The sequence below is a fragment of the Patagioenas fasciata genome, chromosome 1 (assembly GCF_037038585.1).
Source record: "Patagioenas fasciata isolate bPatFas1 chromosome 1, bPatFas1.hap1, whole genome shotgun sequence".
Taxonomy (NCBI): domain Eukaryota; kingdom Metazoa; phylum Chordata; class Aves; order Columbiformes; family Columbidae; genus Patagioenas; species Patagioenas fasciata.
This window is the reverse complement of record NC_092520.1, coordinates 163599597-163623922: the sequence shown is the minus strand read 5'-3', so window position 1 is coordinate 163623922 and position 24326 is coordinate 163599597. Positions and strand designations below refer to the sequence as shown.

At 35.7% G+C, this 24326-nt stretch overlaps 1 protein-coding gene across 6 annotated transcripts in view; it reads right to left on the bottom strand.

Moving 5' to 3' along the window:
• Nucleotides 1-24326, bottom strand: part of PTPRQ (protein tyrosine phosphatase receptor type Q) — a 131271-nt gene that overhangs the window by 96708 nt on the left and 10237 nt on the right. For all 6 annotated transcript variants that reach the window (XM_071799539.1, XM_071799542.1, XM_071799547.1 and 3 more), the window contains 14 exons: nucleotides 23903-24163; nucleotides 22357-22487; nucleotides 22072-22201; nucleotides 20706-20856; nucleotides 20117-20223; nucleotides 19527-19624; nucleotides 16117-16279; nucleotides 14162-14422; nucleotides 11119-11279; nucleotides 10033-10144; nucleotides 8969-9195; nucleotides 6014-6083; nucleotides 3205-3404; nucleotides 1877-2126 (listed from right to left, as the gene is read on the bottom strand). In XM_071799539.1, the coding sequence (XP_071655640.1) occupies nucleotides 1877-2126; nucleotides 3205-3404; nucleotides 6014-6083; nucleotides 8969-9195; nucleotides 10033-10144; nucleotides 11119-11279; nucleotides 14162-14422; nucleotides 16117-16279; nucleotides 19527-19624; nucleotides 20117-20223; nucleotides 20706-20856; nucleotides 22072-22201; nucleotides 22357-22487; nucleotides 23903-24163 (2322 nt within the window). The remainder of the gene's footprint in view (nucleotides 1-1876; nucleotides 2127-3204; nucleotides 3405-6013; nucleotides 6084-8968; nucleotides 9196-10032; nucleotides 10145-11118; nucleotides 11280-14161; nucleotides 14423-16116; nucleotides 16280-19526; nucleotides 19625-20116; nucleotides 20224-20705; nucleotides 20857-22071; nucleotides 22202-22356; nucleotides 22488-23902; nucleotides 24164-24326) is intronic.

Below are 24326 nucleotides of genomic sequence, written 5' to 3'. Positions count from 1 at the left end.
ATGAGCTGTACGGTAGAGACACATATCATCTTCCTCTTTGTGGTGAAATGGGCATGACAACAATTCCATGTCATGCTCCTCTGTGAGCAAGGAAGTGAGATCTGAAATAAATGTGCTCTCCATCCTCCCATCTGCTAACTGAAACTATATCAATTCCTTTCCCTCAAGCCTCATCTCAGACACTTCAGTGGAGGACTGAAATGTGACGTTTTGGCCATATGAGCAACTGGTAGCTTGCAAGGGGTGGCTAGAACAGAACTAAATAGACTCTTGTAAGAATTAGAATGCTTGGAAAAGGGAAGTGGATTTCAGTAATTACAGAGAGACTGGTTGGTGCTAGATGTTGGAGGGGGGACCTGTTACAGTAACTGCAAAGCAACAGTCCTAAACAATGATTTTACTCTATAGGCTATATAGATAAATACAAACTTTAGCATGTAAAAATATCTTGTTCACTGAAGCAATTTAAAGGTGAGAAAATAAAAGTAATGAGGCAAAGCATCTATTAACTCATAATGACTTTGTAACAGATCACCACCAGCTCTATGGCCAGCCCCAAAGGGGTTCCCTGGCACATGGGCATGCCGGACTCTCCAGGGAGCACTTTACAAGCACCTGCATGCTTAGAAGGTGAAGATCTAATAGAGGTGGATCCAGAGGCTTGGGTGTGCCAGTGCGCTGCTAAGAGGAGGCATTTGCTGAGGCTCGTGCCATGAGAGATGATGGTCCCCTCACACCGACCAGCATGACAGCTTCGCTTTCCCCAGATCACGCTTCAGTGGATGAACCCCGGCTGTATAGGTACCTGGTAGGCAAGGACTGAAGACCTTGCACACAGCAGAGATCTTTCTATGTATTTGGCAGAACTAAGCCTCATGGCATAAGCTTTTCATCACTTCCCAGGGTTTTCTTATTATTATACCAGTACACTTATCCTGGGATGTTAACAGGGTGAAAAATAAACTGGAAATTAGCCCTGAGATAGCTAGAACAGAAACTATCCGAAACTTCATCAACCCTAGACACAGCAGCAAATTAGGGATAATTCAATTCTGACAAAACAATTCAAATAAACAGTGCTAGGAGGGAATTGAATTTATTTCCATCTGAACAGTGCTATGAATTCTGGATGTATGAAAGGGGAACTCAGTAACAGCTAACTGTGTCAGGCATAAAAAAAACCCTATGAACTAGCAAACAGAAAGCAATAACATTCCTCTAGAACACCTATTTGATATGGCTCTATTAATGATGTTGCCTACCACTTAAGCCATTACAAAACTCATGCTCCTGGACAGCCTTCTTTTCCAATTCTGATTTCTCAGTGCATTGCAGATAATCCAGAATCAACTTTCTCAGTGTTTTAAAGATTTCTTCAGCACTGAACAACTTTCTGCAGTAGGTCCAGATGGAAGAACCATGGGACAGGAATTTTATTTATACTGCTCATCTTTCCACAAAGGCAAAGTAGCTTTAAGTGCATCACTATGTGCATAATACACACACTTTTTGAATACCGTGCCTGACACCTTCTCTCTTCAGGTGCATTTTTAATTCTCCTTCCATTGTGCCATTAAATGCAGTTCTTACATTATCCTTAGTTTTTCATAAAATTTTATCTGTTCTTAACATAGTTTGCTATCTTAGACTTTTAAAAATAACAGAACTCCTGCCAACTGTGCATTATCAGATACATTAATAGTTATATACACTTCCAGTTGATTCCATTAGGTAAAATTAAGGAATCATGTAAATAGAAGAGTGTGATACAAAGACAGATTTAGACTGACATATCTTGCAGTATAACTTCAAACTGATATTTTTAAGTTTTTATATAAATCTGAGAACTTTATTTCCGTTTGAAAGCAGTATATACCTGATTCTGGTGTCCGCACAATTGCACTGTCAATGTAACCTGCTTCAGTGGTAACTGCAGAGACTTCAAAAAGGTAGGTGGTATATGGCCTGAGATTAGTTACAACAAAACTAATTGGTTCATTCCAAACAGAGCTTGTTTGACTCGGTGCCTCCATGCTTGGTGTAACCGTAGTCCGTGAAGGAATTGTAGATTTGCCAAAAGTAGTTGAAGGAGTGGTAGTGCTCCACAAAAATGATTCACTGTTATCCTATAACGACAAAATATGAAACACGATAAGCTGCACCTATACATTACAATTGTAAATATATGTAGATCAAAAAAGGCAGATCGCCTTTGAAACTGGTTCTCCTTTCCGTGCTTCAATCTTCAAATTCAGGTTGTTTCTTTCATTAGCTGACATTATTAGTACATTCTGTTAGTGACAGTATTATAGCTTCCTGCCTTATCCCAAAAATTCTCACATCTGACTAAACAGAAGCCACTCTCTAGCATTCATTTAATAATTTCCAAATTCCTTTTTCAGTCTCTCTCTTAAAAAAAAACCAAAGTCCTGTAGTAAGGTCCTTCTACATCACATGTGTATTACATATGATGGATGAGACTAGACAGCAGTTTCCTAACCCATACTGTCAGGAGACACCTCTGAAAAGCCACTAGACATTACAATAACAAATACTTCTGATTCAGTAGGTAGCAGGTTTTCAGTGCTGAATTAAATTAGCTTCATGTTGGGAACCTTCACAGTGCCCAAGATAATCTTCCAAATACAATCTGAAGCCTAAGTCCTGATAACTTTTACCACGTAAAACTGCACTTTTCATCAAAGTTCTAAGCCTACCATCCCCTCCCGCCCCGCAAAAAAAAAAAAAAAAGAAAAAAAAAAGAAAAAAGAAAAAAGAAAAAAGTTAGGCAAGTTGACATCCAAGTAATCACAACACTCTGCTCAGGATAAAGAGAAAAATGAGAAAAAACACCGGAAGAGATAGTTTTTTCAAGAAATTCAGAAAGGTATACATTGGTTACAGATCTGAATCCAATGAATAGTCAAAATTCAGAAGCTTTTCAATGAATGCTTATTTTAAGAACAACTCTGACTACAAATATTTTTAAGAAAAAAGTCACTCTGTTACTAGCAGTCTTTTTATTTTGATATAAAAAGTATTTAAATAATGTTGAAATTTGTTACACAGAATAAAGCATACATTTAAAATATTAAAAGCACTATTATAATATATATAAAAATGAGATACTAACATTACACAATGTCTGCACTGGTCAAAAAAAAAAATCTGAGCTGAACTTTTCAAAGAAAATGCAGCGCTTACATTGCATTCTGGTAACCTCCCAGACAGAAGGTCCTCTACTTTAACCAAGACATCTTTCACTACAATTCCACTTCTTGCATGTTTCACACTAATCTTGAAACTAGTTATCTTTCCATTTGGTTGCCGAGGGAGAAACCAGATCAGATTTACAGCTGAATAATTCAAGGCTTCAACTGTGAGATTCACTACTTTACCTGGAGCTTGGAAACAAAACAAACAAAAGCAGTGTGACATACTTTTCTTCTCAGCACTGGAAAAAAAAATCCCATTTTTTCTTGCAATGCCATTTCTAGCTTCCAAACCCTGAAGCAAATAAGTAACGACCATTCACAAACACATGTAAAGTAGCTGATATGCAATCAGCTCTTTTCCAACCTGGTTTAAGTGAGAAATATAATTATTTCCACCCCATAATAATATAGTAACTGGTTTGGTCAACTTAAAAATATTCTTCCTAGAAGCAACTCGTCCACTGTGTCAGAAGTAGCAGACTTTTGCCCACTTTTGTTTGTTTAAAAGCATATGATAGCACTGGGTGTTTTATTTCACTTCATCTGTGCCATCCTTTCAGCTGGATGTAGATTTTTGGTAGCTTTAAATAGCTCAATTTAATTTAATTATTACAGAAATTGTGTTCTTTGTATCAGTGACAGCTTCCAAGCATTTTGTCAGAGCATCTGCATTAATCATGGCACAAATGAATGGGATGCAACATCTAAATGAGATTTTACAAGCTATATGAACTTTCCTGAGAACAAGAGCACTGTGACTCTTTCTTAGTCCTGTCTGCATTTTGTGGGCAGCAGAATTTCCTGCTATAACTAGCCTTAGTACAAAAGAGAAAATGGTTATGCTGCCTTAAAAATATAGTATATTTTCATATACTATATATTATATTATAAATATACCTATACTGGTATCCACTAGTACAAACCTTCCAGGGCTGAATTGAGACAGAACCTCTCAGCCTCAAGTGCTTAGGCCATGCTGAATCTTTTGCACATCTTTCACCTCCTATTCCCTCCTCCCAGACTACAGCCTTTATATTTAAATAATGCTCTTCTAACCTTCCTACTTTAAACTATACATCTTCAAGATGTTAGGGTTTCTTCAGCCATTAAAGGAAGACTTATAAAAAAGATGTTGAGAAGATAAAAGTATAAATGCAGTATCAGAGACACAGAACTCTCATCTAGAATTTCAAAACACCTTCAAATTATATTTATAATAACAGATTTTAGCTGTAATAAAATGTAAGCAGGAATGCATAAATAAAGCTAATACTCTCATATGAAGAAACACTGATGCCTCTGTCAAACACGAGCAAATAAAGCTCAAAGAAATAAGGTTTTCTACCAACAATAACATAGAAAGAATAGTTAAAATCAATGACTTTGCATAGCTCCACATGGCAAGTTTACTACCCCTTCTCATATTTTGTTTCATAGCTCATTGCACTATCCCAAAAATTTGATGCAGAATGATGATTTCCTGCAAATAACTGAGATGTGGCACCCTGTGGTTTGCACAGCCACGGAAACCAACCAGGAGTCCCAAACACAGTGGGATGGTCACCACCATGGTAGCACAAATTCTGTATTCCACTAAGACTTATTAACTCCAATGTAACTGGCCTGGTGCCAGCTCTTCAGCCAAGGGTCAGCTGCTCCTGGAGCGTGAGCAAGACTACAAACACTAAATCAATAAATATTAACCAAATTCAGACTATAATTATAATTTTTTAATCTTCAAAGGCATCAAATCAAATTTTCATTTCAGCCATATATTATAATTTTTTTTTTCTTCAGAACAAAGAAGTAAAAACTTAGTACAATACATTCTGTCCTGGGCTTTGTAGAAAAGGCACTTGACTCCAGCACTAAACAAATATGGTTTGACAAAAGCAGACAATGTCAGAGCTGGCCACACAACAAAGTCAGTCTCCTACTACTGTTGAAGGCAACAGCAGATGGGTCCAATTGATACCCTGTTTTCTTGAAAATAAGGCAGGGTCTTATATTAATTTTTGCTCCAAAAGATGTGTTAGGACGTGTTTTCAGGGGATGTCTTATTTTTCCATAAGCAATAATCTACATTTATTCTTGAATAAAAAATCAACAGTTGTTCAGATATAGTCATGTCATCACATTCTGGAACATCATCATAACTCTCCAATCTGTGTGTGAGAGCCCGGTACTTGCCAACCCTTACTGTTTTGAATCTCATGAAGTCTTTTGAGTGTGATTCTTTTGGGGGGTATCTGCTTTTCTTGGTGAAGAGTCTATCTGTCCTGCTGCATTCTACTGCCAATTAGTTTTACTCTTTTACATGTATAGCTGCCTGGACACTATTTAGATTGATTTTTCTTATGAACTGTAACTAGGGCTTGTTTTTAGAGTAGGGCTTATATTTCGAGCATCCTCAAAAATCCTGAAAAATCATGCTAGAGCTTATTCTCGGGGTAGGACTTATTTTCAGGGAAACAGGGTAGGTAGCTCTGCTCTCTTGTGACCTTGCTTTCTGGAAGCGTCCTGCTTAGAAACTGGCATAGCAAAACCCCAACAGAAACAGACTGTGTATAATAAATATGTACACACTCTAAATGGTGTTACTAGCAAATGGGACAAATGCACCTTTTCCATTGAATGAGAGAATAAGAACAGAATTAGGATTTTGTACTTAACGCATCAGAATTTGGTCAAGTATAAAATACGCTATGGATACTTTACTTGGACAAGGTAGAGGAGCTCTAGTTAAAATAATCATCAGCTCTAGTTAGAATAACTATTAGCAGCTTTTTTAAAATTACCACTTTCTGCGGTCTGAAAAAGAAAAGGATTGCTAAATACTCCTACGCCAGCACTGTTCTCAGCAGCAACCTATAGGAAAAAAAAAGTTACATTAGAAAATCTATAGCATATGTAGTAAACGAAAGCACTAAGCCACAGCAGACAACTACAGCAAAGAAATATGAGGTAACATGGAAGACTTAATCTAGAATGTAAAGAGATGCATACGCCTCTGACCACTTCCCAGTGCAGTGCATACTCTGCTTGATGAAGGAGAATCTGTATCACTGGTAGTTCCTCCCTAAGCTGTACAAACACCCCTTTCCATGCATGCACACCTTGTGACTCCAGCCAACCCCATCTACTTCTGTGTCACTGAAAGAGCGACTGGAAATATCCTTAAGCACTGATGAATTTTATAGTAACTGCAACAGCTGAGGAAATGACCTGGAGATCTTCAGGGGGGTTGGTAGGTAATGAGAAAATTCTGACAGTGTTAAAATTACATCATATAAATCTAAAGGTATGTCCTTTCCTGAGCACTGATTTTTAATTATCTCAACTCAAAGTAGGTATAGTAGAAAGGGTCCAGAAAGGCAAACTAGCATTAAGAGAGACATGGAAACTCCCTTTTCATACGTGTAGTTGCAAGAGAACTCACAAGTAAGCGAAAATTTGCATTGTAAAGGTGTCAGATACATGCACCAACTAGCTATGAAGAGAAATCAAAATAAATGCTTACACAATGCACTGCTAGCTTCTAGACATCACTGCCACAAAAAGACATTACAGAAAAAAACCTTGGAAACATTTAAGAAGGACAAGTTTACTATGTAGATAAGAAAGTATTATCCAAAATTCAAGTAGCTGCAGTTCACATTTGGAAGGAGTATTAGTTTTTATGCTTTGGATTATGATGATGCCACCAATTATTTAAGTTCAGAAAAAAATCCTGAGTGTAGAGCTTTACAAAATTATCAATTATCAGGTGTCCAAAATTATCTATAGCTCCCCAACATTTCACGAATTATCACTTGTCACTGCTATTGCTTAAAAAATGGGTTTTTTTCATTAGATGTAAAGAAATTAAGACTGGGCTGTTACAAACAGATTGGAAACCCATATTCAAAGCTTATAAGCTTTGTTGATCTGTACTGTCAAGGTATTTACATGAAAGAATTTAATAACAGGACCAAGTCAGGTACCTTAAAGCAATGAAGAATTTTCACCTATTCAAAAACCAAGAGCTGCTTTTAAATGATACAGACTCCAAAAATTAACCACAGAACCACAATAAATTGCTCAAGAGAAGGAAAACATGTAATGTTTCTTTTCGGTCACATCTGCCAGGTAGAAAAAGTGTTTCCACCCGAGTTGTTATTGAATCTGTGAGGTTGCTCGTGGGTCAGGCAGTCAGGGCACCCGCCAAAGCAGTAGGTAATGTAACAGCACTTTGCCAACAGACTTTTATTCACTCATGTGAAAAGCTGTGTGGTCCCTACTAGACAGAGGTTGTTGGGTCACAAGTCACTTTCCTGAGCCAAATTCTGCTCTAAGATCAATGTTTCAGGCTCCAGCAATGGGAGTAATTGCCTGCCATATATACCAACAAAAGCCAAATTATTGCTAAAGTAAAACAAATTATTTAAAATGGCCCCCAGTCTTCCCAGGGAAGATTCATACATGGAGCAAAGAACAGAATTTGTAAAACCTTTAATAGTGAATCCCACACAAGTGCTACTGAGGTACTCAAAATTACAAATTATATTCTCTTAATGACTTGATTTGTCTGAGAAGATTAAATTGCTTAGAGTCTAAGTGATAATACATTTCTCAAACAGTAGCTGAACGTTTTTCATGGTTTTTTGAGTCTTTTTTTTAGCAGATGACTGGAGGCAGAAGATCAAAGGACAAACATTTCTGCAGCTGTGGATATACTGGATTTTATCAACATAGCCATCGCTACGTTCACAATGAGCAGCTTTCCCACAGTGGCAGGCATAATTGCATTTGTACTTTCTGACACACGCACACCACCTTTACAAAGAATCACTGCACAGCCCTATTCCCAGTCTGGTCAACTTCAATATTTTGTTATAGCTTTGTGCTGCGTGAACTTACATGACACAGAATGAAGCAAATCAAACACATTATTTCACTTAATTCTTGACATTGACCTCTCCGAGGTTCTGATAAAAGAGTAAGTCAGGCAAAGAACTGCTAGGCCAGTATTGCCAAGGGGACAGCAGTTCATTTCTGTCCACCTGAAGTCATTTATTGCTGAAGAGTTCAGAGATGGATGGGGAGTGCCTAATCTCGGTGTAAACAAATTCCACATACAAAAGTAATGAAAATACATGCACTGATTTTGGCAGTAGATAGTAACTGTGAATATCTAGGTAACAAAAATCTATGGGTAGGGAATGGAAAAGCATGACATTGTATTTCAGGATATAACACTAGGTTACCTACCAGGATCAGGGAAACCAGGCAAAAGCATTTATAGACTACATCAAAACAGATATTCAGGTCATAAAACTCCTTCTTAAACTAATTAAATTTTAAAACAAAGAAAGAAGTATGAAGCTACATGCTTTTGTGCATCTGGCTGAGATGATTTAGAAATCTATTTGTAATATCCAAAGTGCACCAGTGATTTGAAAGATAAAATCTCAATGAAGATGAAGAAGGATTTACATGGTTTTGAAAATTCTACCCTTTGCTTTTTACTTTCTACCACATGCCATATGTCAACAAGAACATCAAGAGACGAAACTGCAGTTCAGTCCAATTTTGGTCAGAAATTATTTAAACTAGATTTAGAAACTACTACTGTAAACAAATACCTGCGTAATATATTTTCCTATATGACAATGGTAATTAGCGAGGTCCTTCAGAAAACACCTGCTGTAAACTCATACAATGTACAATCAGTCAGAATTCAAAATACTAAAAAGCATTCACAAAGCTTTTACCATAATTTCATACGTTGTTCCAGGGTTAAGACTGGTAAGAAGAACTTCCAAACTGTCTGGCTTTGTTGTGACCTGTGTATAAGCTGTCTGCATCCACGGGCAGACCTCTTTATATTTGACAATATAGGAGAGAATTCTCCCATTCAGATGCAGTGGTGTATTCCACGAGAGCAGAATCCCAGCAGAGCCCACTCTTTCACCTGCAAGAAACACAGGGGGCCCAGGATCTAAAACAAAAACAAACAAACAAACAAAAAAAGTAATAGTTTTATTTACATATATACACACACAAACACAAACATGTAAAACAGTTTTTAGTTAAGTTTCCAGATAATGGCAACAACTTCCCAGATTATATAAAGAAATTAAATCATTTGCCAACATAAACCAATTAAACTACTGAAAACTAACGTACTGTTGAATAAAAAGCTTTTTCTTTTTTTTTCTCCTGGCTAGAGTCCTGTTACAAGAATGATAAAATGAACTTTGGAACACCAGGAACATTCTTCTATAAGAACGCAAAAAATTTAGTGATAAGATCTTCATGGACAAAACAGAGTTTAATATCAATTTAATATCTGAGATATTCTAGCAGGCTTAATTTCTGCTCCTTTCCCTAAACCACTAAAAACCAAACTGCACTCTTTTATAGAACATGTCTGATATGGCTATGTTTTTCAGAAACGTCTCCAAAGTCTCCACTCTACATATAAATTGGGGTATGAATTGGGGTATGAATATTTTTATATGACACAATAGGAAATGTTTCTAAAGCTTATAAATTATTCCCCCCTGGCTTTTTTTTAATAGCCAAGCTAATGGATGAATACAACTACAAGTCATATCCAGGGCTGCTGCTTAAAAATATCCAACAGAGAAACATTCATGTTCTCAAATAATGCCTCAGACTCAGTGTGGGTTTTTATGGTTAAAGAAGATGAAAAATCCTAATGACTGCTCATAACTGATTATAATTTCTCAGATACTGTTGTGCATATAATAAACCCAAAAAAACACAGTTAAAAAAATAATCAACAAGATTTCATCAGTCATTCTTAACTCACTTGTCACATTTGTTGTCACCGTTCGACTGGCAGGTGAACTGTAGAGTGAAGAAGAAACTGCAGAAACTGTAACATTGTATGTTGTTCCAGGAATAGTATTAGAGAAGTCAGCCTGAAATAGGATGTAGATTTATTTAAGTATTTTACCAAGAATTTAAAAATAAATAAATAAATAAAATACATATATATATATATATATAAAACCACACCACAAAACCCAAAAGTTTAAGCATTGTCTTACTGAAAGTGATCTGTTAATAAGCTTTTAGAAATCCAACAGTATATACAACAATAAATATAGTACTTTAAATGTTAGCTACAACATAGTATTTTGCCACCTTTTTCAACTACCATCTCTAAGATTTGTATAAATTTCAATATTAAAGAACAACAAAATTATTAATTTTATCACAGAATCACCTATCAGTGTATCTATAGAGGTTTTACGTATCATTGTTATCAAAGTACATATGAAACATTATAAAATTCCTTTTTAAAATAATAAACACAAAAGCAGTCCAAAAAACTTGCAAGTTTCTAATACTTAAGCTAGCCCATCTTGTGAAAAAAATATAACTAACAACATTTTAGCAAGTATTTACATAAAATACCTGTATCTTTGTAGTTCCAATAAGAAACAAAAGCAAAACCACCAGAACAACCATTATTTCTGTAAATATTCCTATATTTTCCAGAAAGCAGGATCAAAAAGTGCTCCTATTCCTTTTTGATGGCTTAGCAGTGAAACGTCGCCTGCATTAATGATTTAAGCACAGGTCTTCCTGGCAAGTACACAATTAATGAGTCTGTATTACTCAATAGCTCTGCCCTTCCTTTGTTAAACTATTCATGAACCCTTGGATGACTGGCTGTATCTTTCTAGCAGACTTTAAAAATAAAAGAGTAAATTCACTACCTGTTGTTAGGTAACAAACTCTGGATTCTGAAATTTGCTCTCACTGATTTTTCATTAATACCTGCATATTCATGTTTGCATTAAATAGCTAAGGAGGCAAGCTTGAATTACTCATCAGCACAGTGCATAAGGAAAACCTGGCCATGCGGTCCTGTAATAAAAGCACATACTTGATATTCCCTAACTCCAAGATCTAGGATAACAACAGAGCCATGATCAGGAATAAGATCCACAAGAAATCTGTCTACATGTCCATATGGTAGTCTCCAATACAGTGAAAAGGAATGTGACGAAACATTGAAGAATTTAAGTCCTTCTGGCTTTGCAGGTTCTGAAAGACAATTATGGAATGAAAGACAATTTAAATCACCCCCTTTAAAAATATATTAATAGTTACAACTGAATAAAAAAGCATCCAAGAACAGTTTACTTGCTACATGAAGGATAACTGTCAATTAGCCTGGATACAGCATTATTTTATAGTATAGTTTCTATACTACCTCTGAGACTCAGTCGATAAGCTCTGAGCCCTGCAGACATCCCCATTCACAGTGAGGGAGCTCAAGTAGCTCTGCTCAGTGTGCAGTTAACAAAGAATCTCTGCATAATCCAGGTGTTTCTGCTCTTCAGCACTATTACTGTCATAGCTGGTGCTACTGTCAAAATTCAAGATACAGCTGGTGCCTGTTCTGTTGCTAGCCACAGGGTAGTTAACTCTTTTAAGAGTTCTCCTGTATTTGGAATCCCAGTAAGTCCATGAAGTCTAGTGAATCAAGTCCCCCAAATCTGGATGTTTTATTCCTTTTATTAATCCCAAGTTTTCACCCTACCCCTGTCAAATCATCTCACTTTCTTCTGCCCTTAAACACACCTTTAAATCTGTATCACCATCTCAAAGTCTAATAATGAACAAGATTTTAGCTTCTTCAATAGCTCATTAAAACATTATCTGCCTTTAATATTGCATATATTATCCACCTGTGCAATACATAGCCATATGCATCTGTCTTCCTTCTGCTTTGGAAAATGCACACAGCCAACAACTGTTCCTGTGCTTATCTCCCTGAGCGAGCCCAGTCAGTGACGCTATTTGTCACATTTGAGATTCACTTCTACCCTTGCGTTCAGTCCTCTGGCTTCTTTACAAAGTTCTTTAGAATCCAAACAAAATCTTCTAGTATTGTTTATACACTAACATCATAGTATGCAGTTTGAATATCATATCACTTCTATCCTGAAAGAGCTCCACTCCTCTCTTATTTACTGTAAATCTGCTTAGATTGTTATATATTTCATGAACTCTTTACACTGACTATCCAGTTACAAAGTCACTTCAGTATACTCCAGTTTGGCCATCTGAAATATTACTATATGCAAATATTATATTTAGATTTTATATTCAGTCCATATTTATCTTGTATGCATGATTTCTAACTTGCTGCTTTATTTTAATAATAACAGAACAACCAAAAAAATCAACAAATGTGGAGGTGTGCAAGTGTAACTGAGAGCATAAATTCTTCCTTTTAGTATACTTTCATAAATTTGAAGTCCTGTCGTTATCATCAGTAGTGTTATTTCTATGGATCTCAACCTCCTTTAAAGCTGCATTTTATGCTTATACAGGTCTTGTTATACAGACCCATGAGTACTCTCTGGGTGTACAGTTATCACAATACTTAAATCATCTCTTTACCTCAGTTCAATTCCTTTTGTCATAGCAGTAGAAGAGAACATAAAAATGCCCACGTGGAAAGAGAAATTTAGTCCCATGAAGGTCATGTTTTTCCTGCTATTATTCTATGACTGAGAATTACCCTTCCCACTGATGCCCAAGGATAACCACCTCAGTTCTACCCTTGTGCAGACTTAATCACATCATCAGAGAAGGTGCATATGAGTGTGGTCCACTGGAGTCTCAATGCACCTGCTTTTCTATCATCCTCCTCCCAGTTTCATGTACACGAACACACACGCTGCTCTACAGCAGCGCTCAGCCTATTAGTATAATGTATACAGCCAGTATATTTGTGTAAAGCATAGTCAGAACATTTTGCTGTAAATTTCACAATTTCATGTACAAAAATAATACTGAATGCCTGTGAGATATATATATCACGAGTGAGTGGACTGAAAATTGATTGAGGTCAAACAGATATATCGGTGAATATGGAGTGAAAAATACAACATGTTAATTTTTCCCAAAATTAACCATCGTAAACCAGCAGGCTCAGGATTGCAATGTAATCTCAAAATATTTCAGCAAGATGAAGCACAGTTAGCTCAACTAAACTGACTTAAATCTTCCCTGTATTTAAAAAAATATATTAATTGCAAGTAAAGTATTATAGCATTGCAGTCCTAGTTTAAAAAATATATGATATTTTTCCTTATTAATTTTACATTCAAGACACTATCTCAAAAGAAATGTAAGGATTTTCATCCCCATATCACTTTATTTTAAAAGCTCTCTAACCTCTTGCTTCAGTCTACCTAACAAAGAAGCACAAACAGTTTGTCAAGCACTGATCCAAAAAGCAGACATACAAATGTCATGACATTTGGTCAAAGTAGTCAATCAATGACAAATTCCAACACTCTCATATGGCCCTGTCATTGCCACAAAAAACCCTATAAAAAGTAGTACAGGAAAGTAGTAAGAGAAATTAGTTGAGGTAGTTCTGGTGCACGTTTCTCCTCTTTAAATTTAATCTGTATTTTACATTATTATAGTATGGTGAACTTCAGACGTGTCAGTATTGAGATTTTACCCCACTACATTTTAATCACTAATCTAACAAAAAAAAAAAAGTACTTGAATAGAATAGTTTACAATATGAAGCCTTAACTCTACCAACTTTTGTAAACCTGTTTAACTTCACTCACTGTAAAAAAACAACTGAAATCAGGTATGGTAAAATCCAGCTCATGGAAGGTCTTTGGAAGATAAGACCTGAAAAACAATGCAAATACTAAAAACGGTCAGAAGAAAGGCAGCCCTACTAAATAAATAGGTTTTGACTGGTGTAGTACTAGGTGCAGGTTGAATAGGGCATAAGTAATGTACGGCCACAGCCACAGCTAGATATAACATGCAAGATCTCTTGAAATTCCAGTGTTATCCTACAGCATGAGATGTACAAAGTTAAACGTGTGCTGTTATTGACAGCTACCATCCACCGGTGAGGAGAGAAAGCGAGAAACCATACAGACCTATTACAATTTCAATGAAAGCAGAAGCTCCTTCAATATTTCCTCTTAGTCTTTGCAGTGTGAAATTATAAATGCCCCCAGCAGTCAGGTCTGTAACGCTGTAGTCAGTCAGTGCTCCTGGAATCCTGAACTTCTTTATAAAGGTCTCATTTGATAAAGATGCTTCGTAAGAAGTGAAGTTAGTCTTGGTTGGATTCCACATTAAAGTTGCAGAGGAAGTATTTACCATTTTTAATGCCAGACCACATATTCCAGCAGGTCCTGCAGTAAAAATTATTCAGATTGATAAAGAAAAATTTAATGCATAGTCCTTAAAATATAAGAAAAGTACACTCTTTAAAAATAAGTAGGTTTTACTTAAATTAATTGAGGGTTCGTAGAGTCATGAAATATTCATACAAATTTAAGAAATACTTCTTAAAAATACTATAGTAAGCAGTACCATTATGCTGCACAGGGTAAAACCTGAAAATGTACCTCCTATGTGTACTATGTATTACAAAGAAAATTTCAGACTTCTCAGATCTTCTGAAAGAACAGTAACATTGCTCACTGGTGAAATGGTATGAGAATGGAACGCTTTGTAAACAGAAGTAGAGATTTTACTCACTTAAAATTTTTCTAAAAGACATCATAGGCAATATAATCTTGGAAAACTGTTCATCTATTCACCTAGGTATACAGTAAATTCAATCATCTCAGTGATTAACCCTTTTTTACATTTTAAATATTCTGTTCTGTTATATTAAAATTCCTAAAATCACGGCTAATTATTTACGAATAGTACTTCCATTAATCTGTGCAGCATAGCCACAGAGAGAAAAGAAAGGTGTTTCCATTCCTCCTAAAAAAGTAAATCTTCCAGATGATTGATTCATCTTTCTTGAAGCTTTCTGAAAAATACTAATAAGCGTAATCCCATTAAGGGCTGGATTATTCAGCATGTAAAAAATCCTGAATGTTTGCCACTAAAAAGAATAAACTCTCCATAATCTAACCACATGCTGGACTCATTCACAATACTCTTGAAAACATTTGCTTGAGAATAAAAAGCAACTTCAGGACCACGATGATGATGATAATGATGATGACCATTCTGTTGCATTTTTCATTAACAAGGATCTGCAGGACTAGATTTGGGTGTTATTCGGTGATTTGCTCATCTTTGAATATTTAAGTGCATACACTCCTTGACTGTTAATGGGGTTAGTGAGTTACAGTTCAAACAAACCACAGAAAACACTTAAAAGAAGGAAGGTGATTCATGACTTGAATGTGTAGAAATCTGGGAGTTGATTTATTTTTGGATTACATTTGGCTGCTCTTTATCTGCTTTGGTAGTCTGGAATCCAGTATAAATCCATTCCTTCAAATCTCTGCCACTAACGAACTCTCCTCTTCTTATGCTTTATCTCAGGGACATCGGAAAATCCATGTTTGCTCAGAGACAAAAAAAATGAGTGCAGGATACAGAGTAATTTTCTGGACCTTGTTAACCTGGTTGAAGCATAATGCCTTTTGCTCTTTAAAGCATTCTGTGGCCTTGTACAGGAGCAATCCTCCAATCTTAGACCATGGGCTTGCAAGCATTTATGAGATGCAGAAACCATTGTAAACAAAATGAAAGGTAATTCTTAAAGTATAGGATGTTATTCTGGCAAGATCCTATTCTGCTAAACATTCAAGAATTTTGTGAGTTCACCTTTTTTTTTTTTTCAAAGAGGTATCTGCAATTATGTCTATAGATTCCTCAGCTTCAATTCAGCAAGCTATGTACAAGGCTCCTGTTCAAACAACTATCACAAGAGGAAGCGGAACTTGCCACCCAAACTTAAAGTTTCTCTTTGAACCATGTGACCCTTTTGAGTCACATACATACAACAATTTAAATGTCTCAGAACATTCATTGTTTTTCAAAAAGAAAAAGAAATGACAAGTCATAAGGCGTGTCTTACTTGTGATGACTTTTTTCTCCACAGCCACAGAGGAATCCAAGCCTTTAACTGTCCTCAACTGAAAAAAATATTCTGTCCCAGGGGCCAGATTTTTCACTGCAGCTCTGCTGTCGTAAACTGTTCTGGTAAGCAGCTTTTCATTATTCACTAAATAATATGAAAGCTATGGAAGAAAAATAGTTTCTTATATCAGACTATTTCACATCATAAAAGTAATGTTCAGAGATTCAAACTACATGTTTATATAAAAATATTTCCAATGTTTTCCGTACTTTGAAGACAAAAACGTCAAGGGTATAGCTTAAGCTTTATATTATGTTCTACAAGACTGATCCACTACTTACTTTAAGATTCCTTAATAGCCCAGTGGTGAAAGCAGTGACTTTAATCTTTAAAGGTAGATGGAGGAAGCAAAGTTAAGTCATGCCTTACAGGTGACATGTTTTTCTCTTGGAAGAAAGATAATGAAATGTGGTCTGACTGCTCAGTCACACAACTGTACTGATGAGCCATACAACTGACTACAAGACAGAATGAGAATAGTCAAGGGGTAGAAGATGTGCCTAAGGATTAATCAACAGCATGAGGTTGGGGCTTTTTTAATTCTAAAATGGAGACACTTCTGAAATCTCTGTACATTTCTGGCAAAGGAAGAAAAATAATCAGACAAAACAAAACAACAAACACCCAGAGGCGAGATTCTGAAAAGAGCCCCAAGGAATAAGCCACTCAACTCCACTCCCTGCTAACCTTGAAAACTCACTTGTGTGGAGCCACTGCAGAGAATAAAAGTGCTGGAGATACCAAGTAATTGAAATTTGGGCACTTAAATCCTAGAAGCTGTGAGAATTCCCTCTGACCTCCCAGACAACTCTAAGGTGAGAAAAACATGCATGTTGTGTCTGCCCTGCAGAGGAGGCTCTGGAGAAGCATCTCCAGCATATGCACATGGGTTTCTCAGTTAGTACTAAGTTAGTACTAAGAAATTGAGAAGGTTTGCAGCTGCTGACATCAGTGTGTCCTGTCCTGCCTCCTGTTGTTTCCTCCAACAGAAAAGGGATATTCAACACATGGTAGTGACCTGAAAGCACTTTGGTTCAGCTGCTATTCATTTGGGGGTGAATGATCCAGTTGCCCTCTGTATATTTTACCAGCACAGTACCTGTTAATACACACTAAATCTTGGAGACTGTCATCACCTTATTAGAATTACAGCACTGCAAAATGCTAGAAGCAAAGCTGTAGATTAAAGATTTACCTCTAGTATAAACAAGTTAGGAAAATACCTTTTGTGTACTCTTTGCTCTACAAACTACAATATATTGCATAGAAAGTTGGTAAGCTGGGATAATTAATTTTAAATGATTAGTAAAATGATCCCTTTTATGCAGGTGCACCTTACTAAGCAACCAGTCTACTGAAGCCTTTCTCATTAAAGATTTAAAGATAAGCTCATTTATTCAGACAAAGCACTGTCTAATGTGCCTGCTTGCTCTGAGATGCTGAACAATAATACTGTGCCATAAAGATCAATATTACAGATGACAATTACTTTCCACAGGATGGTAAAAATAACCTGACCACATACAAAAGTAGATTTGAATTGGTTCAAAACATGAACAAGAGATCTTAATTTAATTTTAAAATTTATAAATATACTCCAGGCTACATCAGCAAATTGTGCTGTGCAAGGTGAACTGACTACTCTCAATCATTCAGATCAGCGAAGTTTTACACTAATGAAGAGACATGAAATGTCAAGAAACTATACTAATACACAGATTTCAAGTTTTAGGTAAGGATATAATTGAAGTCATGGGGATGTCACTGGATGCAGTAATATTGAGGTATAAACAGTGTAAGGCCATTAAAGCAAAGTACTTTTCACATGGTAGTGCTACATACTGAAGAATATCCTAGTGAAGTAAGTCCACCATACAGGACCATACCTTGAAATCTTTATTGATTTAAATGACATGTTTAAAGAACAGTTTACTGCCACAGTTTTATTGACCACATGACCGTGTTCATACAGTGACTGCAAAATGCAAAGGATAATACAAGGCAGACTGAAAAAGACGGGATACAAAGGAGAGAATGGTTGAATGTCATAGTGAAACAGGATCCACAAAGTATTTAGATGTGACAGCAGATTATTTCTGAGCAGAGAACTGAACTAATAGAAATAACTCTGGATTTTGTGCCAAATGTTGCAAAGAACATTGTTCGAACTACAAATGGTGAAGAGCCACTCTGTAATACCAACCATGAAGTATTAGGACTCAACTTCTTTGTAAGCATAAAAAGTCCAGCACAGTGACATTTAATTAGACCAGGAGAAATACTTAAAAATTATCAAGCAAATTAAAAGAAATCATGAGCAGCACCCAAAAACATCATGGTATGAAAAACACTGAAATGCAACTTTAATACATGAAATACCACTCCAAAAGTTTGTAGAGGGAATGTAGAAATAGCAAAACCGTTTGAACAGTAAAGAGAGTTACTTCAAGAAAATATATCCTTAAAAATGGGACATCATGTCAAAACAAGAAAAATAAAAAGTATGAACTTACCTAATTCATGCAAGTTATATTAAGAAGCACAGGGAAGCAGGGTAAAGCAGAAAGATGGGCCAGCAGGCCAAAAGATATTGAAGAGTGAATTGAAAATGGTATAACAACTAATGAAAACAATCATTTAAACATACAATAAGCTTATCTGGATGTTGGGGAGGCCAGTAGCTGACCAAAGTACAAAGGGAGAACCCAATATAGGGAGGTCCATATGAGAAATAGTAACTAAATTTTTTGTTTCAGTGGTCAAGAATGTTTCCACTCCAGAAAAAGTCACTCTTTTTCTTCTGTATGTCCAGTTTCAATCTATCACTCAGGAAATCCCTAAATTGCTTAGTGCCCAAGGTATGGGAGGTATCAAATGTTTGCAGTTCTGCCTTTTAAATTGCTACATTTAAAAAAAAAAAAAAAAAAAGGTTTTATTCTGGAAATTTCTAAACAAAAAGTTAGAGCCTTCTATCTAGAATGATTTTTTTTCCATTTAATTAAATTAATTTGTATTACAAATATGAAAAAACTAAGGAAAAAATATCACATTGCAGTTCCATTCAGCCCTTGACCTGTAATCTTTCTTATTGCATACTAGATGAAAAATGATTTTTTGAAAGCTTTTAAAGGCCTAATTTCATAATATTTTTTAAAATTCTTATGTACTCTGAAGTATGTATTTAGCTGATCTTCTCTCATAGCAGTATTTCCCTCCTATACTTATGTGGGTTATAAGTACATATATTTATTGTTAGGTTTGCAATACATACAGGATGATAATTTCATTGACAAATTTAAAAAAAAGATATAAAGTATTGCACTGGTTTCTTCCCATTCTTATCTCACCTGAAACATATCATATCCTCCTCTTGGTAGTTTCCAGGAAAAATAGACTGTATTTTCCTCTTGACCAAACACCTGTAAATCTGATGGTGGATCAGGATCTGTGGTAAAGATAGGAGTGGGTGCAAAATTTATTATCAAAATAATCTATATTAATTTGAGGAAAATTAACATCTGCAGAAGACACTGCTGTATTTCATTATTTTACACTTCAGTGTAGAAACAGATTTCATTTTGGACTTAAGAAGAATGTAAAATCAGTCAAATTCACCTCTACATATTAGCAATAAAATCAGAAATAAAATCACTGTTTATACGTTTTTATGAAAAAAGTTCTATCGTGCTAATATTATTGCTGTTGCAGCTACTGGCAGAATCTCATTAACTACAGAGGAAACTTGTTTGTGCTTTAATAGCTTTTATTTACTTAGTAACTTTCAAGGATGTTTAATTGAAAAGACATATATATTAATTTGGCCATTATTGAGAAACCTTGATTTGAGAAGGAATAGCTTTTCTTAGACACCACCTTAAAATGTAACAACTCTAATTATCTGAAGTCATGAAAAGTTACTAATAAACCATGAACCTACAGGTCCTAATCTTGAGGATGGTGGGGCGACTTCTTTTTAATCCATTGGTTGTCACAATACTGATCAAGAAATCGGTACCCGGCAGAAGACTCTCAAATTTGTGCATTCTACAAAGATTAAACAAAGAGATTGTTTTCTTTAGGATTTTTAAATTGCCTGTATATTCATATGTTGATTCTTTACAGTATTATGGGTAATATTTATACGTGATGTGTGTATACATATGTATATGCTGTCAGTGAAAAACGATTTCAGTATAATAAAATCTTAAATAGAATGCATCACACTATGGTTCACAGCAAGTTCAAGTACTGTAACAGAAAGTCTTAAATGATTAAACATCCAGAATGACACACAGGTTCTACTGGTGCTCAATCCAGTACAGTATTTCGTTTGCTCCTCTTTGCACAAACACATCTTATGAGATTTGTATTTTGTTAAGCAACGTAATTCTTAATCTTTTTTCACGTGGGTAAAGTACATCGATTAAAACTTCAAATACATACCACATATAAGTTGCACTGCTACTTATTTTAAATATACAGTGAAACATCTGGTTTGAGTTAATTTTTAAATGTAGTCTTCATACCTTGCACTAGAAGGTAACATTTTCTCCTCATTGAAGACTTTACTGTTTATTGAAATCATGTATCCATCAAACATATTTTGGGCTGGTGGCCAGGTAACAGTTATTGATTCAGAGTCTCTGCTGTAGTTCAGGTATTTCACAGGGCTTGGTGCTGTGTGACAATTAAAAAAAAGTAAAAAAATCTGTTACTTTAAAAATACATTTTGAATGCATTACTTTATGACAGGACTCATGTCATCAGAATGCAATGAAAACTCCACATATATGTGGCCAGCCACACAGATGGCAGACAGAACTCAGAGGGTTCACAGGAACACAGACAGCACCAAGACTCCCATCCTGTTCCCCTTTCTGGTTGAGAGAACAGAGGTCCACTAGTGAGAATACTTATATATATGTGTACAAGGGGGCTTCCCAGGTCCAAAAAGGGGACACCCTTGTGCTCTTGCCCTTAGAGACACACAGATGCTCTCACAGTCAGAGCTGGCCCACTCAACCCCTTGTTCCCAGGCCACTTCACCCACCCACCAGCTCACCTGGCTGGATCTCACTAGCACTCACACATTCAGTCATGTTGTGATCACTTAAAAGAAAGAATCCTGCCTGCAACTGCTAACCTAAAGATATGTAAATCCTTTCAGTTTTAGGTTGGTCTGCTCATATAATAAAGATAAGACTGGCTTGCAAAACATTTAATCACAAACTACAAACACTACTGACTTTGTAGCTTTAGACCTTCTGAAGCCCGCACAATTATTCGAGTCTTGCTTTAATACATATCTCAAGACTGTTGAATAAAGTGTCCTTCAGCTGAATGTTGCTCATTATATGCTAAAAGATTATGTAATGTGATATGCAAATGTGTAACCAATTGGCTCTTCGGGTCTGCCCCAAGTAGTCATAAGATATTGTATATAATGGCTGTTACTTTTCTTGCTGGCAAGCTGGCCACTGAAAGAACATCATAAAACCATTTTAGTTCTGAACATCTAAGTGTGTTCAAACTTAGCACTGAAATGAGGAACCAAACATTAAAGAGAAGTCTAAGACAAAAAGATTTTCTGTAATGTTGGTAGCCAGACAGTGTGCAAGTGCCAGTTACTGCGGGGTACGGCTGCTTGGGTCATTATGAAGTTAACTTTGGTAGCTCATTGTACACTGTAACCGTATTCAAATTCACATTTTTAAAGTACACAAGCAGTTAAAGAATAAGGAAAATAACAATGACAGAGAATAAGGAGAAAATGGTGAAGATTGTTGGATTACTTTTCTCTATTTGAGAAAAAAAATAAAGAAACTGTAGATTAAAGCAAGACATATAAATGGAGCAAAACAAATGCTGAATTTGACAAGACCATGGTCTCACCTGTCTCTATCTCCTTTGTCACAGAAATGCTGTCTCTGAAACCTTCCTTTTCTGTTCGAATTGTAAAGTTGTACAGCTTACCAGGAATAAGGTTAGAAAATGTTGCTGTTTCTTGCTTGACCTTCTGGACCTAGAAAATCGAATACAGCTTTCAAAAAACTGCTTGCAAAATTTAGTTATATTATGTAAATGATACCTATATCTATTCTATTAGGAGACATAGCTTTTAATTTAACCTCTGATTCCTGCATTGCCTACACACAAGTGGTCCTTTAAAAAGCATACCCTGAAAGCATTTGCACAATTTATACATGTGACTTCATATTGATGAAAATCTCCATCAGCACGGTCCCAAGCAATCCGTATTGAAGTGTCTGTAATGTCACCTTCTCGTACATTGAGTGGAGCTGCCAGACCTACAGAAGAACATAAAAGACGTTACTGTTCAGTCCAACACATTTTATATCTCCTGTGGAGACATAAATATGAAGACAATCAGTAAAACAAATAGAGGGCAAAATCTCAACTCAGGCGTGCAAACACATGGACATTCCAAAATAGGAAAATGGAGAAAGAACAAATAGATAATATTACTGCTATTCAAAGAAAATTGCTTTATTGCTTATCTTAAAATCACATGGGACTGAATGTATATTTCTCCCTGAGGACAGAACTGGCACTTCTAGGAAGAAAAAAATCTTCCAGAATGAAGTTAATCCCTCCAATACCATCATCATAGTGCTCCGAATGTACCTGAATTTTGTCAAACAGCTCAGCAAAACTGGGTAGACCAGGCAAGACACTGTCTGCCTAATATACTATACCCCCGTATGACACAACACAGATCACATTACAGAGGACCTTCCATTCTTCTCTGCATCTCTTTCATCCCCACTACAGTTGTTTCTGGCTGGAACATTCCAAAATTTGTCATAGAAGACACAGACCAAAACTAAGTCTTCTAAGCTAGTTTCACAGTAAATGTAGGGCATGCTTTCATAAAATCAAAACCCAAGTTCTTATTAAAAACTTAAAGAAAAAGCAGCTTTCAAAGTTTTCACTATTTGGGGAAGAATTTTTCTATCTTGTCCTCATTGTTGTCTTCTTTCTCCCTTGTTTGTTTTTATCCTTTCTTATTTTTTCCTTTTATAATATTTCCACTCTGAGAGAAACAAAATAGAAAAGAATTTCAAAGAAAAATGGTGAAGCTTGAAAATAAAAGTTTCTGGAAGTATAACTATCATAAATAATAGGAAAATCAAAACGCCGAATTTTAGCTGGTATTTTAAAACATTTTTTAATTTATATTAAGTACTTTTTTTTAAAGCCTTGCTAGAACGAGTACCCCTGCCATAATACTTCTTTAAAATGTCTTTGTTATTGAAGTTATTATCTTGAAAAATGGGAACATCAATGCTGTCATTTTTTGCTCAAAGATGCACTGGGAGGAATAAAATTACTAATTTCAAATAGAGAAATAATTTCATGGATATTCATCTTCTTGACTAGAATAAATGCTATAAATGTGTTTTCTTTCCCACAAGGACAAAAACTTAATACTGCCTAAATTCCAGAAATACTTGTTAGACATTTTTATAGACTTGATATAAAAAACAAAAAACAACACAGTTTAGAAGGTTTAGAAACTATAAGGCATAGTTACAGTCTTGTTCGAAAGTCAGCTAGTGTTGGTATAATTATCAATTTCTTACACACACATATCGGTGTTTTTAAATAACCTGCTTTTCTACTGCACTGAAATCAAGTTAAAAGACTTTATAAATCAATTAACTATGGTGCAATTTTATAGGAATAAACTTTAAATACTCACATGTTTTTACACCAGATACATGGTAAAAGGAGCTCAACATTGTTCCACTTTTTGTGGAGATGCAGAAATCATATTCTGTTCCTGCAGTAAGGTTTTCAATTGTTATTTTACCATCACTTTTTAAAACGAATGTTGCATTAGGTCCTCCTTTACTTGCAACATATATGCCATCAAATACTCCGATATCTGGCATGCGAACAAATAACACCACTGCATCGCTATAAAGCATGTAAGGAACTACAATTTGAACAGGTTTTGGCTCTAAAAGAAGAAGAAAAAAAAAAATTGTCACATGTTAAAATAGCTGAAAATAAATTCAGGGAAAACCACGTAATAAATCTGAAGCAACTGTCCTGAGAAATATGCTTCCCCAGTGCAAACAAATAGCTACCATAAAACACATCATTGCTCAGAAGCAGTAACA